Source organism: Tiliqua scincoides, chromosome 2, assembly GCF_035046505.1.
Source record: "Tiliqua scincoides isolate rTilSci1 chromosome 2, rTilSci1.hap2, whole genome shotgun sequence".
Lineage (NCBI taxonomy): Eukaryota > Metazoa > Chordata > Lepidosauria > Squamata > Scincidae > Tiliqua > Tiliqua scincoides.
Genome location: NC_089822.1, coordinates 192,081,907 through 192,095,454, shown reverse-complemented (window position 1 = coordinate 192,095,454; position 13,548 = coordinate 192,081,907). Strand labels below are relative to the sequence as shown.

Genomic DNA, 13,548 nt, shown 5'->3' with positions numbered 1-13,548 from the left:
CAATACCCAGAAACACCAAGTTATATTGAACATCTCTATGCATGGTTTTTACATTTTCTAGGTATTTCTTCCCTTGCTGCATCCCACACTATTGCAGCAAGTGCCCTGATTCTCCAGGGCACTTGACTTTTTATAGGAGCTGGGGAGCTTCAATATAGAGGACTGGGTAGAAAAGATGCCTTGCACTAGCACTACTCTGGATGCCACCCACAGTATACCCAGAAGTGCCAAGAGTGGTACTTCATCACAGAAAATTTATTCTATCCTATAGTGTTCAAATTAAATAAAAAAAATCTCAGCAACTCACATTCATACCGATGATCCTGAAAATACTTCACCACCCATAAGATAAAGTTCAACACAACTTAACAAATGACTAGCTTATCAGCAGCATCCTAGTGGCACCTCACCTTCTACCATTTCCTACAATGATGATCTCAGGGTCATTATTCAAAATCATAACTCTTAACTTATCTCTCTTATTCTTCTTTTCTTGGCAAACAAATAGGAAAAGTAGCTTTTTCATTGCTAGACAGACATGTTACTCCGGGCCTTAATTCAAAAGGGCTTTGGACTACCTGCTACCAATACTGAGGAACAGAACCCCGATTCTGCTTCTGGTTTAATCATTGAGCCTATCATTACACAACGATAGTACACTACAACTTCCCACCCACTAAATACTCTTTATCAGTATTGGGTTGAGTGAATTCCCCTTCAAACTGTCCTCCAAGATTCTGCTTTTCTACACTCGCTCTTATTAACATTAAGTTGTTGACCAGCTTATGCCATTTTAAACATATTCACGGGTCCACTATCTTCTCTTTTTGAGACTACAGAAAATGAACACGTGGTAATAAACACGGAAAAGACCAAAATTTTGGTCTTCTCCAAGTCCTGGGCACTGGTCTCATGGAAATTCGGTAACGATTCTTTCCAACAAGTAAAATCTTTCAAGTATCTTGGGATCACTTTCCACCACTGCCTTAGTTGGTTTCTCCATTGGAAATTGGCTATTTCCTCAACAACACTTCACCTTAATGCAATAGCTCGTTTCCACTTCAATTGTGGAAACCAATATATCCCTGCAGCCCTCCAGATATTTCAAGCCAATACTCTTAGCCAACTCCTGCATGGAGTTCCCATATGGATTGAGGCCGTGAATAAAGAACTGGGCCAGGCAGCGTTCACTTTTTTCAGGCGCATTTTGGGCGTGCATAATTTAATCAGGTTATCGACCATGGCCTTGGAATTTGGGATTCATCTCCCTTCCACCATGGCGTGGTCTTTAGCCTTCAAATACTGGTTGTGTCTTCATTTAAATTCCCAGCCTGATTCCTTTCTCTACGATCTCCTAAAAGATTCTTATACCTCTATTTGGTTCAGACTCTTTGATGCCAAGCTTCAATCCTTGGATATTACCCTAGAATCACTTGCTGACACTGGTCTCAATCAGGCCCATTCTACCATCAAGACCAGACTTTTTGAAGCCGAAACCCAGCTATTAAGTTCTAACATCAACCCCACCTGCTCCCCCCATTATTTTGGCCTATTTCCATCTCCCGACCGTGTTGCCAATTATTTTAGGGAACTGATCAATCCAAGTAAGAGGTGGGCTTTTATGCTTGCCAGATTCAATATTTTTCCCTCCACAGTCCTCGAGGGAAGATTCTACAATGTTCCGTTCGATAGCAGGACTTGTAAATTCTGTACCCTGGAAGCCAACACAGCGGTTCATATTCTGTGCCATTGTCCTGCTCTTCGAACACTTCGTGTTACTTTTTTAGATCCAATTCTGTCTGCCCTCTCTGGTTCACCTGATGATTTCCTGCGTTCCTTTTGGAAGACAATTCTATGGCTACCACTGATTTGGTTGCTGACTATTTGCTAGCTGTTATAAGGAAAATACCTTCATGTGTTCCACCAATTTGAATTTTATGTTGTGAACAGAACCTTGTTGTATAGACTGTATTTATTTTTTTATGCTTTCTGTGTCCTGTTTACTATTTATTTCAATGCCAATAAAGGTTCTCGAAATCAGAAAAAAAATTGACTACAGAAAATGGAGTCTGCTACAAGCAGTCGCCAAACAAACAATATGGAACATGCCTTCTCTTCAGAATTTTCAAATGACCTATACGTTCAAAGGACATCCACACATTCTCAAGTGTGGTAGCAATTAGCACATATTCAAATTATGGTAGATTCATTTATGCAAGCCAACTGTTTATCCACTTCAAAACAAAACCTAATTTTAATTGTTCCACCACAAGCCTGGTCTACATGTGACACTCACCATATTAGTGCAGTTTGGTTCTGTTTGTTGAGAATCCTGAAGACTCCATCTCACCTACAAGCAAAGCAGGTTGGAGGAAATCACAGTCGCACACAGGGTGTTTCTGTAGCCAACTTCTCCATCCTTTATTTCCACTTATTTTCCCTACAAACTCATTTTAAGAGTCAGGAGGGTAGAAACAGAATCTGATAAGGAGTAGCAATAGTGGAAATAAAGAACAGTGGCTGGTGGTTCCAATGCCTCCTGCCTTGCATACGTTATTGCAATCTCCTCTGGTTTCCTCTGCCTATAGGCGGGGGAGACTTCAAAATTCTGAACAGTCAGAACTGGGCTGCTCTCATGTGGGCAACATAATGCACAACCTGACAGAAGCAAAACAAAATTTAATACAATCTGTTTGCACAACTTCAATTCCATTAAAACTATAAGACAGGCACAAAACTAAAAAGCTATCATTTTTCATACCGATGCCCTTACCTGTTCAGCAAGAAGTTGCCTCTGTCCCATTAGAAATTGTTTCTGCTGCTCCATTAACAAATGCTTTTGTTGCTGCTCCCTCTCCCTCTGTTTCTGCTGATCTAGGAGCATTTGGTGCTGCTTCATTACAGCTGCTTGCTGCTGACTGTTGAGATAAGCTGGGTTGACATGGTTACTTGCCATGGAAACGCTGGGAGGCTGAGCATTCACACCAGGGCCAGGAACAGAAACTGGAATGCGGGTAACATTAGCAGAGGGATTTTGATCCTACAAAAACAGAGACAACAGCAGCATAATCAGCCTCTACCTCACTTTAGAAATGAAGTATCAGTTTTTCCCAACCAGTGGTACAGGTACCACCAGCGGGACTTGAAGTGGTGTCTTGTAGTACTCGCAGGGCCCTTGGACCCCCCCCCCCCCACCAGGCAACAAGACCAGGAACATGGTGTAACAAATAGTGGTAGGAGGCTTGGTGGGCAGAGCTCCAAAGAATGCTTTTCTGTGCTTGAAAAAGCCCTTCCATCCACCCTGAAGCTCTTACTGGTGTTTGTTAATTCGCATCTGGCCTCCCAATCCAGAAGTAACTGGGGATGATGTCATCACATTACTTCCAATGGTACTTCATATAGGTGGACCATGTGAAGTGGTATGGAGGAGAGATATTGAGAAACACTACACTATCATTTTATATTTCTCCATTTTCGAGGGACCCTAGTTGAAGAACATAACAGATAGCTGCTCGTCACAAATACCTCTCATTCTAGCCTCTCCCCCTCATTCCGACAACTTCAATGTGCATTAGCCCACACATCAGCAGGACAAAAATAAAAGTTTCAGTGTAAAACATGAAAACATCTTTTCATACATTATGAAGCAAAAAAAAAAAGCAAATGTATTTCACCTGCTTCAAGAATATTGATATTGATCATTTGACTCAAACTACTTAAGCGACATCACTGATGCAAAAAAAGACAACTGAAAAGCCTCTATCAAACTCGTGAAGATCTCAGCTTCAGATACACAACTAGAAGCTGATTATTATTCTATGATCTAGAGATACAACCTAATAAAACTGGAGCTTGTGCTGAGTGACATGCCAATACACACAAAGCAACTCATCCTGTTGAAGAGCTGCCACCTAAAGGCAGTTACAAGAAGTTTTATTGTGAGAAGCAGCCCAAAGGACTCCTATAAGCCAAAAGGAGCCACTACACAGTGATAGTTCCCCCATCTAATGTGCAAGAAAATGTAAGGCAGAAACTCAATACAACCCTTTAACCAAAACACAAGAATACATTCCCTTTTCCTATTGCCCTTCCACTGAGGACACTAACTCAATAGGCCAACAAGAGAGTGGGAATAGGTAAGCAGGTGTCTCTGCCTACATGTTCAAGTAATTCCAGTGGATCCAGTGGAACAGACATTCATTACTCAACCCTTTCTTGTTCCTAGTAAACCCTATGTCAACCAAGCAGACAAGATGCTCAACTAACCCCATGCTGAATACAATACATGAATATATGCATGCCGAGGCTTATTTAAACTATCAAAATGCACTAGTCATAATCAGTACAATATGAAATGTTTTGGTCACATCCACGGTGTACCTCCACAGACAGAGACCTATGCAAGTCTGTTCAGAAGTAAACCGCAGAGTTCATTGGGACCTATCCCCAGTGAATACAGAATTGCAGTCCAAGAACAGCGTATGTCTTCCCAATAAAAGACTGGTACTAGCTGTCACCTTCATTCCTCATTTTAAACAATAAGCCCCAACATATGTACTTCACCATGTACCTAGTTCTCCTATTTGCTCCACATATTCAACATTTTTCATTTACTAGTCAACCTACTATTAGAGGTCTTACTTACCTGGCTGTGTGGTACTAGAGGTCTATAAGCAATACTTCCAGGTTTCTGCTTCATTACAAACATCCCATTCTGCTCATCGTTCATATGAGGCAGTGTGGGTTGCTGACGCTGCTGTTGTATATATGTCAACATAGAAGTCTTGTTTTGTCCAGGTATTGTAACTCCCTGACCACATTCTTTATAATGTGAAAGAGGTTTTGTGTTTCCATAATCTAATACAGAGTTTTGACTAGACACAGAGTTCTGGTTCAAGTTGTTTGGTTGATGGCTTAGCATATTTCCATGGTAATTACCTCCAGTCCTGGGAGAACTCTTGTTTGGCATACTGGACATCATGAGTTTCTGGTTACTGAAGTCTTGTTGGTAAACTGAAGGACTAGTGGGATTTTCCATAGAGTATGGCACAGCCAATGGACTATGAGAAGATCCAGATTGCTGCCAGCTGGAAATCTGGCTGGGCTGGTGAACTTGCTGTTGGTTCTGCAACAGCTGATCTCTCTTCTGCTTGGCAGCTATCTGCTGAAGTTGTTTAGCAGATGACATCTCTTTGGCACTCCCTGTACTCTGTCCAGATAGTAATGCACTAGGCAGAGATCTCTGCACATTTTGAGACTGGTTTGATGACTGCATCATGGACTGGTTGGCATTTTCAGTCACTGACTGACTGGAAGTCTGAAACATAGTTTGAGAATTGCCAACCACTGGAGAAGCAGCACTGACAGACACAGAAGAGGTTCCCATGTATGTTGTGCCAGAAGACGTAGATCTGACTTGTGGAGATCCCATCTGATCCTGCTCAAAATCTGCAGGAGAAAATTCAGTCTTTATGATGATGTCTTGTGGTAATGGAGTTTGTGCAGCTGAATTTGAAGAATCAACATCCTTCTTCTCCTCGAAGTCCTCTGTAAAGAGATCTTTCATGTCTTCATCAGGTACTGATCTATTCAGTTCATCAATAAGCTCCTTCCACTCTTGCTCATTAAGGTTAAGATCAGACATTAAGTTGTTTTGGGACATAGAACTCCCTGCTCCTGCAATCATACAAGGAAGGTCATCTGGTTCTTGTTTGAGCTCCTTGTTAATAGGTACAGTAAATGAGTCATCAGCATCACTGCTTCCATTCAAAGGCCCATTAGAATCTGGTGGACACTTTTTGCTAATGCCATCTAGGCCCATGGGAGGTTTCACATTAAGCTGTAAAGTGTCTCCACTTGAAGATTTGCTATCAAGTTGGTGCACAGATGATACAGGAGTAATTCCATTGGAGGAACCACTCAATCCACTAAGACCATCATCATGACGCAATTTCTTGGGCACAGAAAAGATGTCCCCATAGCCATTCTGCTGATCGCCATTCTGAGGAGAAACAGCACTATCAAGTTTCCTTTTCACTGTTTCATGAAGCTGCTGAAAGAGAAATAGTTTTAAATTAGTTATACATTTTACACATTTTGGTTTTTTAGGCTAGCTTTTATTAGGTGAAAAAAGATTCAACTGTACTTGAAAAATTACACTGGATAAATCTTTTTCAACTATTTTCTTTAACAATTTTAAATTAAAAGAAAGTTAAACAAAAGTCATTTCATTTCCAGCCTGCTTTTTTACACAGAAACTTGGGTATTACTATAAACACTAACCATCATTACAAAATCAATAAAAAGCAAAAGAGCACTTAACCACGGTTAAAACTGAAAAAATGACACAGCAAATGCTTATCTGAATTAATGAAGTTTTCACAATTTGTCTAAAAGCAAGAAGATAGGGAGCCTAGTGAATAAGGTACTAAAATGAAACAACTTACACAGTGTTCAAGTGCATTTTCAAATTAACATGCTAGACTAGAGCAACCTTGGTAACATTACTGAGTGTATAGTTGCTTCCCTAACCTTGCTTTCCTACCTGGGCTCTGTCTCCTCCTGCCCCCAACCATTCATCAGTGCTATGGAGTGTATTAAATTCTCTGGTAGCCTAGGAGCAACTGAATGGTCTTGGAGCCTCTGTAGTTATGGACCTTATCAGTCCCTTGGATGGAAGACTGTCAAGAGTTCCATGGAACAGCAGGAGATAAATATAATAAATATGTTTCAAGTCTTATAAAAATTATTTTGATGACTTATAGTAGTTTATGAAATGCTTTCTCCAGAAGACGCATGCAGCATCTATTGTCCTCTTGGCACAAGGCAGAGAGCTTTTATTTTCCCATATTTTTTATCATTATTAATTTGTTTTAACAATGTTTTCACCTGCTACTCCTCTTGGCCTTTTTTTGTTATTTCTTTGTATGCTGAATCATTTTCACTTGTAAGCCAATTCAGAAATATTTTGAATCAGAAGAGCAGCACTTTACATTCTCAATACACACAACAAAAAATAGCGGCTGCTGGAGACTAGAAATTAGTGCTGTACATGCAAGCCCCATGGACACTGCCTTGAGTTTACTCATAATGCAGGAGTAAAAAGGCTGCCTTCAAGACTCTCCTTCTCATTCTCCCAGCTAACCCTTTAGCAGGGTTATCACTAACCCTTTAGCAGCTAGAAGCAAGTGCACTTTATATGCAGCTGCCACATTGCAGCACTGTGGTACTCTCCATGGACAGAACGGGATGAATGTGTTGTCAGGGCAGTTTGCCAACAAGATACTCCTGCTGGGAAGGGAATACTTGCCACTTATCCCAGTTGAACAGCAAACTCAACGGTATGCCCACATAAAAACTACCACTTAACAAAACACAGATCCGTCCTTTTCACCCATGGATTCTGGATCCACTTATTTGACTCAATGCAGATGGTCACGGGCATCTGTGTTAAGTCACTCAAAAACCCAACTGTCCATTTAAAAATGTTCGAACAAGTTTTTAAAAGAGCACAAAAAGCTTCCCTTACTTTTGCATGGCAACCAAAAGGGCTACAGGGCATTCTGTGGTGCTCCCGGAAGCCATTTTCAGGTCACACCGAGGCCCTCCCCCCTCCCTTGGCCTTGTATGTCCCAAAATGGCATCACTGAAGCTACCCCACCAAAGGAACTGCCTACACCACACAGTGCAGTCACCACGGTTCCTGCTGGTCACATACACACGGTTGCACTTTCCTTGAGCACCCTGGCCCCTTTTTCCCATTGCCAACACTCTGCGTCCCTCACATAGTCCACCACCACCATCACATGCCTTCCTCAGCTCAAAGGAAGTTTAAAGACCCATTCAGGAGGGGCGTTGCTGTGAGGCAACTGGCCGAGACTGGCCATGGCTTCCGAAATGCAGTAGAAGCAGCTGCACTTGTCAGTGAGTGTGTGTTGGGGGTCCAGGGAAGCTTTATGGCTGGCTACTTCATCTTGCAAGAGAGGAGGAACCAGAATCGGGCAGCTGTGTGAAGGTCACGGGGACAGCCCAGAGTGAGTGGGATAAATGTTGATATATTTTGAGTGGGGTTGGGGGCTTTGGGGTGAAGCACAGAGGCACGTGGATGGTACAGGATTTTCGGCTGCTGCCCCATCCAAGTACCCTTGTACTTGACACACGCTTTGCCCAAAAGCCCCACATCCCCTGCTATCAGACTCAAACCTTGCCTCCACTGGTGGATCTGTGAACCTGTGGATCCAGGGCGGTGCAGGGCTCCCCATCAGCACTGCCTACTCACACAGTGTTGCAAACAGGCTTTACGGCACGGGTTGCACTGTCAATCATTGATAGAATCGCTTTCCCTTTGCATTTGAAACTAGAATCTCCATTCAGTCACCTTATTTCAGGGTTTCTCAAACTGTGGGTCACGACCCACCAAATGGGTCGCAAGTTGATGTCAGTTGGGTCCCAAGAAGGTCCATGAGGCCATTTTGGAACCTGGCAATTCAGAGGTGGGCTGCATGCTTCGCTTTTTCTTGTGCCTGGAAAGACAGGCACTTTGTGTTCTTTGCTCTCTCTTCCCCCCCCCCCAAATTATTCAGGGCAGCAGAATGGGACCTGCCCTGGTTCCTTTCACCCCCCCTTCCCTTCTAGGGCTTCTTTTATTACTTGCAGCAATTGTTGGGAGGGGGTGGCAGGGTCCCTCTCTTTTTCTGAATGGCTAATCTCACTCCCTTAATTATTCAAGATGTCTGAGGGACCTGCCTGCCTTTGTTATTTCTTGCAGCAACAAGAAATAACAAAGGCATTTTATTTGTTTTCTTTGTTATTTCTTGCCTCCAAGTGTTCTCCTTGGTCACTGCAGGGGTGGGGTGGAGGTCTCTTTGTTGACCAGAGCCATTTCTCTGCTAGTTGGAATAACAAAGGGAGGCCCCTGCCACCCCCCTCCAGCCACAAAGAACTTCCTGATTAACTTACAATTGTGCCACTACAAATCCTATGCAGATCTACTAGGAAGTCTACTCAGAAACAAGCCCCACTCTTGAGTTCAGTGGAACTTACTCCAAAGTAAGGTGGATCACACAGATACAAAATACAACTATATATTTAATATAATTTGACCTCATCTTTCCTCCACTTAGGTGAATAGCCTACTGTGGATTCAAATATTGCTTGACTGCTTTTCAATTTGGTTTCTGGAATAGGAACAATAGACTGATTCACTTCAAATGGGACAGTCAGACTGAAGTTTGATCTTTTTTTCTTTTTCTTAAGCAAACTGAAGGGGGAGGGAATATGTACTCACACAAGTTGGAGCTGCAGTGTGATGCTGAGGGGTCCATGTTGTGACACTACCCCCTTTATCTGCCCACCCCTTTGCCTCCTCTCTCTCTCTCTCTCTCTCTGGTTCTTTCAAACCCCCCCCCCACCTCTGCAATGATTGAACCCTGCCCTCCAGCCCTTTTCATCCCTCTTTCCCCATACCCTTAGACTGCAATACTATGCACACTTTCCTGGGAGTAAGGAGTAAGCCCAACTTAACACAATGGGGCTTACTTTTCAGTAGACATGCATAGGATTGTCCTGTTAATACAACATGTGCATAATATGCAATACAATTCTAAGAGACTAGTTGATGACACTGTTTAGAGATGTGTGTGGAAAGATGCCTCTGTTGCAAAGAATGGTCTCTGAAATGCAAGGCAGGCAACCATCTTTCCTTGGGCTCTCTTTGCAGCCTGCTGTTTGTTTGGCTTTTCTAATTATACTGAGCAAGACACAGTTTTCTGAGCCTGACTTTCAATTTGGGGCTACTATGCATTGGATTGCAAGAGGGTCACTAGTAGCAAATCAAACCTTTAATTGCAATTGACTTCTGGTTAGCAACCTTCTAGATCTGTCCATGAAAGAACATGCAAAAAGTGTTTTGGCCGAGAAATTATGTACATAAGAGCATGTGCACACACAAGTATAGGGGAAAAAAAGTATAAACACAGTAGAATCAGAGCACCTCAGTGTACACTCAATGAGAATGAACAGGGAGAACATGAGAGGTAGATTGTGGTAACAAGATCTTGTTGGTTTTGTTTTTTAGCAACAGATTAACATGGCTTCCCCTTTGGAAGTTGTTAAAAACTATATGCAATATAGTTGGCTGCCCCAACTATGCGTGGCTTTCTCAAGGGAATGATCTAACTACCCTATCCCAAAACTCAAAACATAGCATCACTCTCTACTACTGCCTCATAAGCCAAAAACAGAAGCGAGTATGCTAGCCAAAAGCTCAAAAGGAGCCCTAAGCATAGCTCCTGCCTCCAGCAAAGATTAGTCCTATCTGACTAAGTGGCTGATGCAGCCACAATACAGCTCTAGGTAAGGGAAAAACATTTCCTTTCCTTGGAGGTCTCTGTGACTTCTCCCCCCTCCCCGCAGGATGTAGCATACATTCCACTGGTGTGGCTGCATCAGTGCTGGAAAGTTGGATAGGATTAGGCCCTTAGCCTCAGATACTGCCTGGGGTTTTTTATTTGTATAAAGTATGACACAGGCCAGTCTCGTGGCATTTGGACTTGCTTATGGCAAGGGTCTCAGATCCAACAAGCCTGAAGGAAGTCCACAATTTTCATCTGTTAGCACAATCTGCCCGCCCCCCCCCCAAACAGCTGACTTGGTTAAGAAATACCTTGCCTCTCATTTGTTTTCTTGGAAAAACTCCATGACAGGCCACACCTTGCTTGCACAGCAGGTATAAACACGTAAACAAGACATCATGCTAGAAGCTTTGCAACTTGGAGTAAACAAGATTGCATGCGGAACAGAAGAAGGGTCTCAAACCCTAGTGTTCATCACCAACTCCATGGCTAAATCTAATCAAAAGTGATGTGTTACTTGAAGCTCTGGCCCCCGGAGTAAATCAAGAGTTTGTTGCCAGACCCTTGGGAGGTTAGAAAACAGAAGCACCCATCTCGAGTCATCTGTGGACCAGCTAGCACTGCATTAAGCACTAGCATTAGTTCCACCACCCAAGGACCACTGTACCAGGACATGTATGAGACAAATTCCTTCCTTTCCTCCCTTCTCCACACTTCCTTTCCAAGAATGCAGCCAGAAAGCAACTGCTCCAGCACCCTACCGAGTAGCTGCTGCCCTTCCTCAAGACCAACTCAGGTTAATGCCTAGCCCTGAATTTGCTTCGAACCCTTTTTTGTCTTTTGCCCACCCTTCAAACCAGGAGAAGCTTTTGTGAGAAGAACCAAAAGACATTATAATCTACCCTAGATACCTTCAACAAGAAGTCTGTTGGTGATGAATGAGTCATAATCTGACTCTTGTATAATACCTCCCATTACCTGCCACCATTGCAATGCAGGAGGAGTTCCAGCAGCAGCAGCCAAATACATAGCAAGCTCCAGTCTAATGCACTAGCAAATACAGTAAATTGAACAGTGCTATAATTACCTCCTATAGTGCTGTTTCACATAGCATTCTGCTTTCCAGGAACACAACCACAGAGTTCTAGGAGATATTACTGTATTGCACTGCATTTAATTTTTGATCCCCCTTCCCCATTATTATATATCATCTCCCCAATACAAGTTAATCTTGTATTGTACCTCATCTCACATCTTGTATTCTACTCCAGTGTTCCTCAACCTTGGGGTTAGGACCCCAATGGGGTCACAGAGCCTCAGTTCTGGGATCGCAACAACTTACAGGAATGAAAAAGATGGAAGACCACTGAACTAAAGCACCACCAGGTAAAGGGGGAGGCATCTGGTTTACTCCTTCAGGTACCAGAAGATTGTGTCCCAGTCCTACTCAGGTTCTTAGCAATTGCTCAGGTTGACTACTGCCAGGTTTCACAGTAACTTTTTTTGCTCTCTCTAATAAGAATATTTGGTTGTAGTGAACAGTGCTGGGAAGGCATAACAGGGGCAGGGAGTGGGCAGATAGGTTTCCAGGAGGGGATGGGACCAGCGGTGGGTCCCCAGTCTCATACTTTATTTATTAGGATCATGGCATGAAAAAGGTTGAAGACCACTGTTCCTAGCAAACTGCCTCTAGTAAACCCAACTTTAATTTCTAACTATACCATATGAGCCAATAATAGTGTAGAATTATTACCTCACAGTATTACAATGAGGCTCTATAATGTATGCAGTGAGAGAATATAATAAGCTCCTGATTATTCTCATGCTAATCACAATTGTGAACTTCATGGTAGTGAACCCATGCACACACCCGACATGGCATCCTTAAACTTTTTTGCTTATACCAACGAGCATATTAGTCAAATGTAAAATTGACAAACACTGCAGTTTAACAAGTGCAGCTCTCCCAAAATAACAATTTATAACAGCTTGACAAATGAGTCAGACTCCAGCCCCGCCAAAATAGTCTTGAGGCAAGAAAAACCTGTTCCAAGACAAAATCTCAAAGGAAAGGAAGCACTAGAAATCAATACTATCTGCCAACATACTAAGTGCTTTTAGCTCATTCTAGGCTGATAATTACACTGAATTAAAAATTAGTGAAATTATTTTCTGGCTGCATCTTAACTTTGATAATCCTATCCAAAAGAGATGCTGGTAATTGACTGTTAGAACAGATTAAAAAGAGAAATATGGGAAAAGACATCTGAAAAATAATTTAAAAGGACTAATTTGATAATAGCAGTACTCATGTGAAAATCATATATATTTCCTAAAACATAGAAAATGAAATCCATTATCTCTCCAGGTCAAATATTACCTGAACTACAAGGCAGGTGCAGTATTTTTAAAAAAGACAAAGAAAATTTAAAAAATAATTTTTGATGTCATTTAATTTTTAATGACATTTTTAATGTTAAAAATAATGTCACGATGTCATTCTAAAGGTAGTGAAATATAAGCAGATCATAACTATGCTAACAAGTTTTGCCCCAGCGCACAAAACAACCTATCAATTTCAAAGAAAGAACCAATTTAACAAACAGATGTCCATGATGAAATTAGTAGGAGATAGCTCATTTAGTGGGGTTACATGTATATGGTATCTTCTTGAGACCAAACTACAGCGGATGTTAATGAGTCAGCATGCAGTTACAGATTTAAGGTCACTTAGGAGCAGCAGCCACAGGAGAAGGCAACCCTTCACCTCTACTCGTTTCCTGCTGAAAATTGTCTCTGAAATGACTAATAGCCCAATCCTAACCAACTTTCCAGCATCAATGGAGGTGCAATGCAGCCCTAAGGTCAGGGAACAAATGTTCCCTTACCTTGAGGAGGTTTCTGAGACTGCCTCTTCCAACACAGGATGCAGCACGCATCCCACTGGCATGGCTACATCAGCGCTGGAAAGTTAGTTAGGACTGGGCTGTAACTGCCATTTGCTATCTTAGCCTCCTCACTGTGGCTCTGATCCAAATAATGGCCTCTTATAGCTGCTACTCTCAAGTAGCCTTATTTTTGTAACTTAATATAGTTACAATCTTGTATAAATTGCTACAGTGACACTTTTTAGATTCAGCCAGTCACACTAGAGATTCTATTTTCAGCATGAAACTAGCCTGTAAAGGATTAAATA

General features: G+C 42.2%; 1 protein-coding gene across 1 annotated transcript in view; it reads right to left on the bottom strand.

Annotated features, from left to right (window-relative positions):
- The window catches only part of MAML1 (mastermind like transcriptional coactivator 1), a 31,968-nt gene that overhangs the window by 9,259 nt on the left and 9,161 nt on the right, over positions 1 to 13,548 (bottom strand). Inside the window, exons 2-3 of the mRNA XM_066617570.1 lie at positions 4,646 to 6,052; positions 2,774 to 3,040 (exon numbers count right to left, since the gene is read on the bottom strand). Of these exons, the coding sequence (XP_066473667.1) occupies positions 2,774 to 3,040; positions 4,646 to 6,052 (1,674 nt within the window). The remainder of the gene's footprint in view (positions 1 to 2,773; positions 3,041 to 4,645; positions 6,053 to 13,548) is intronic.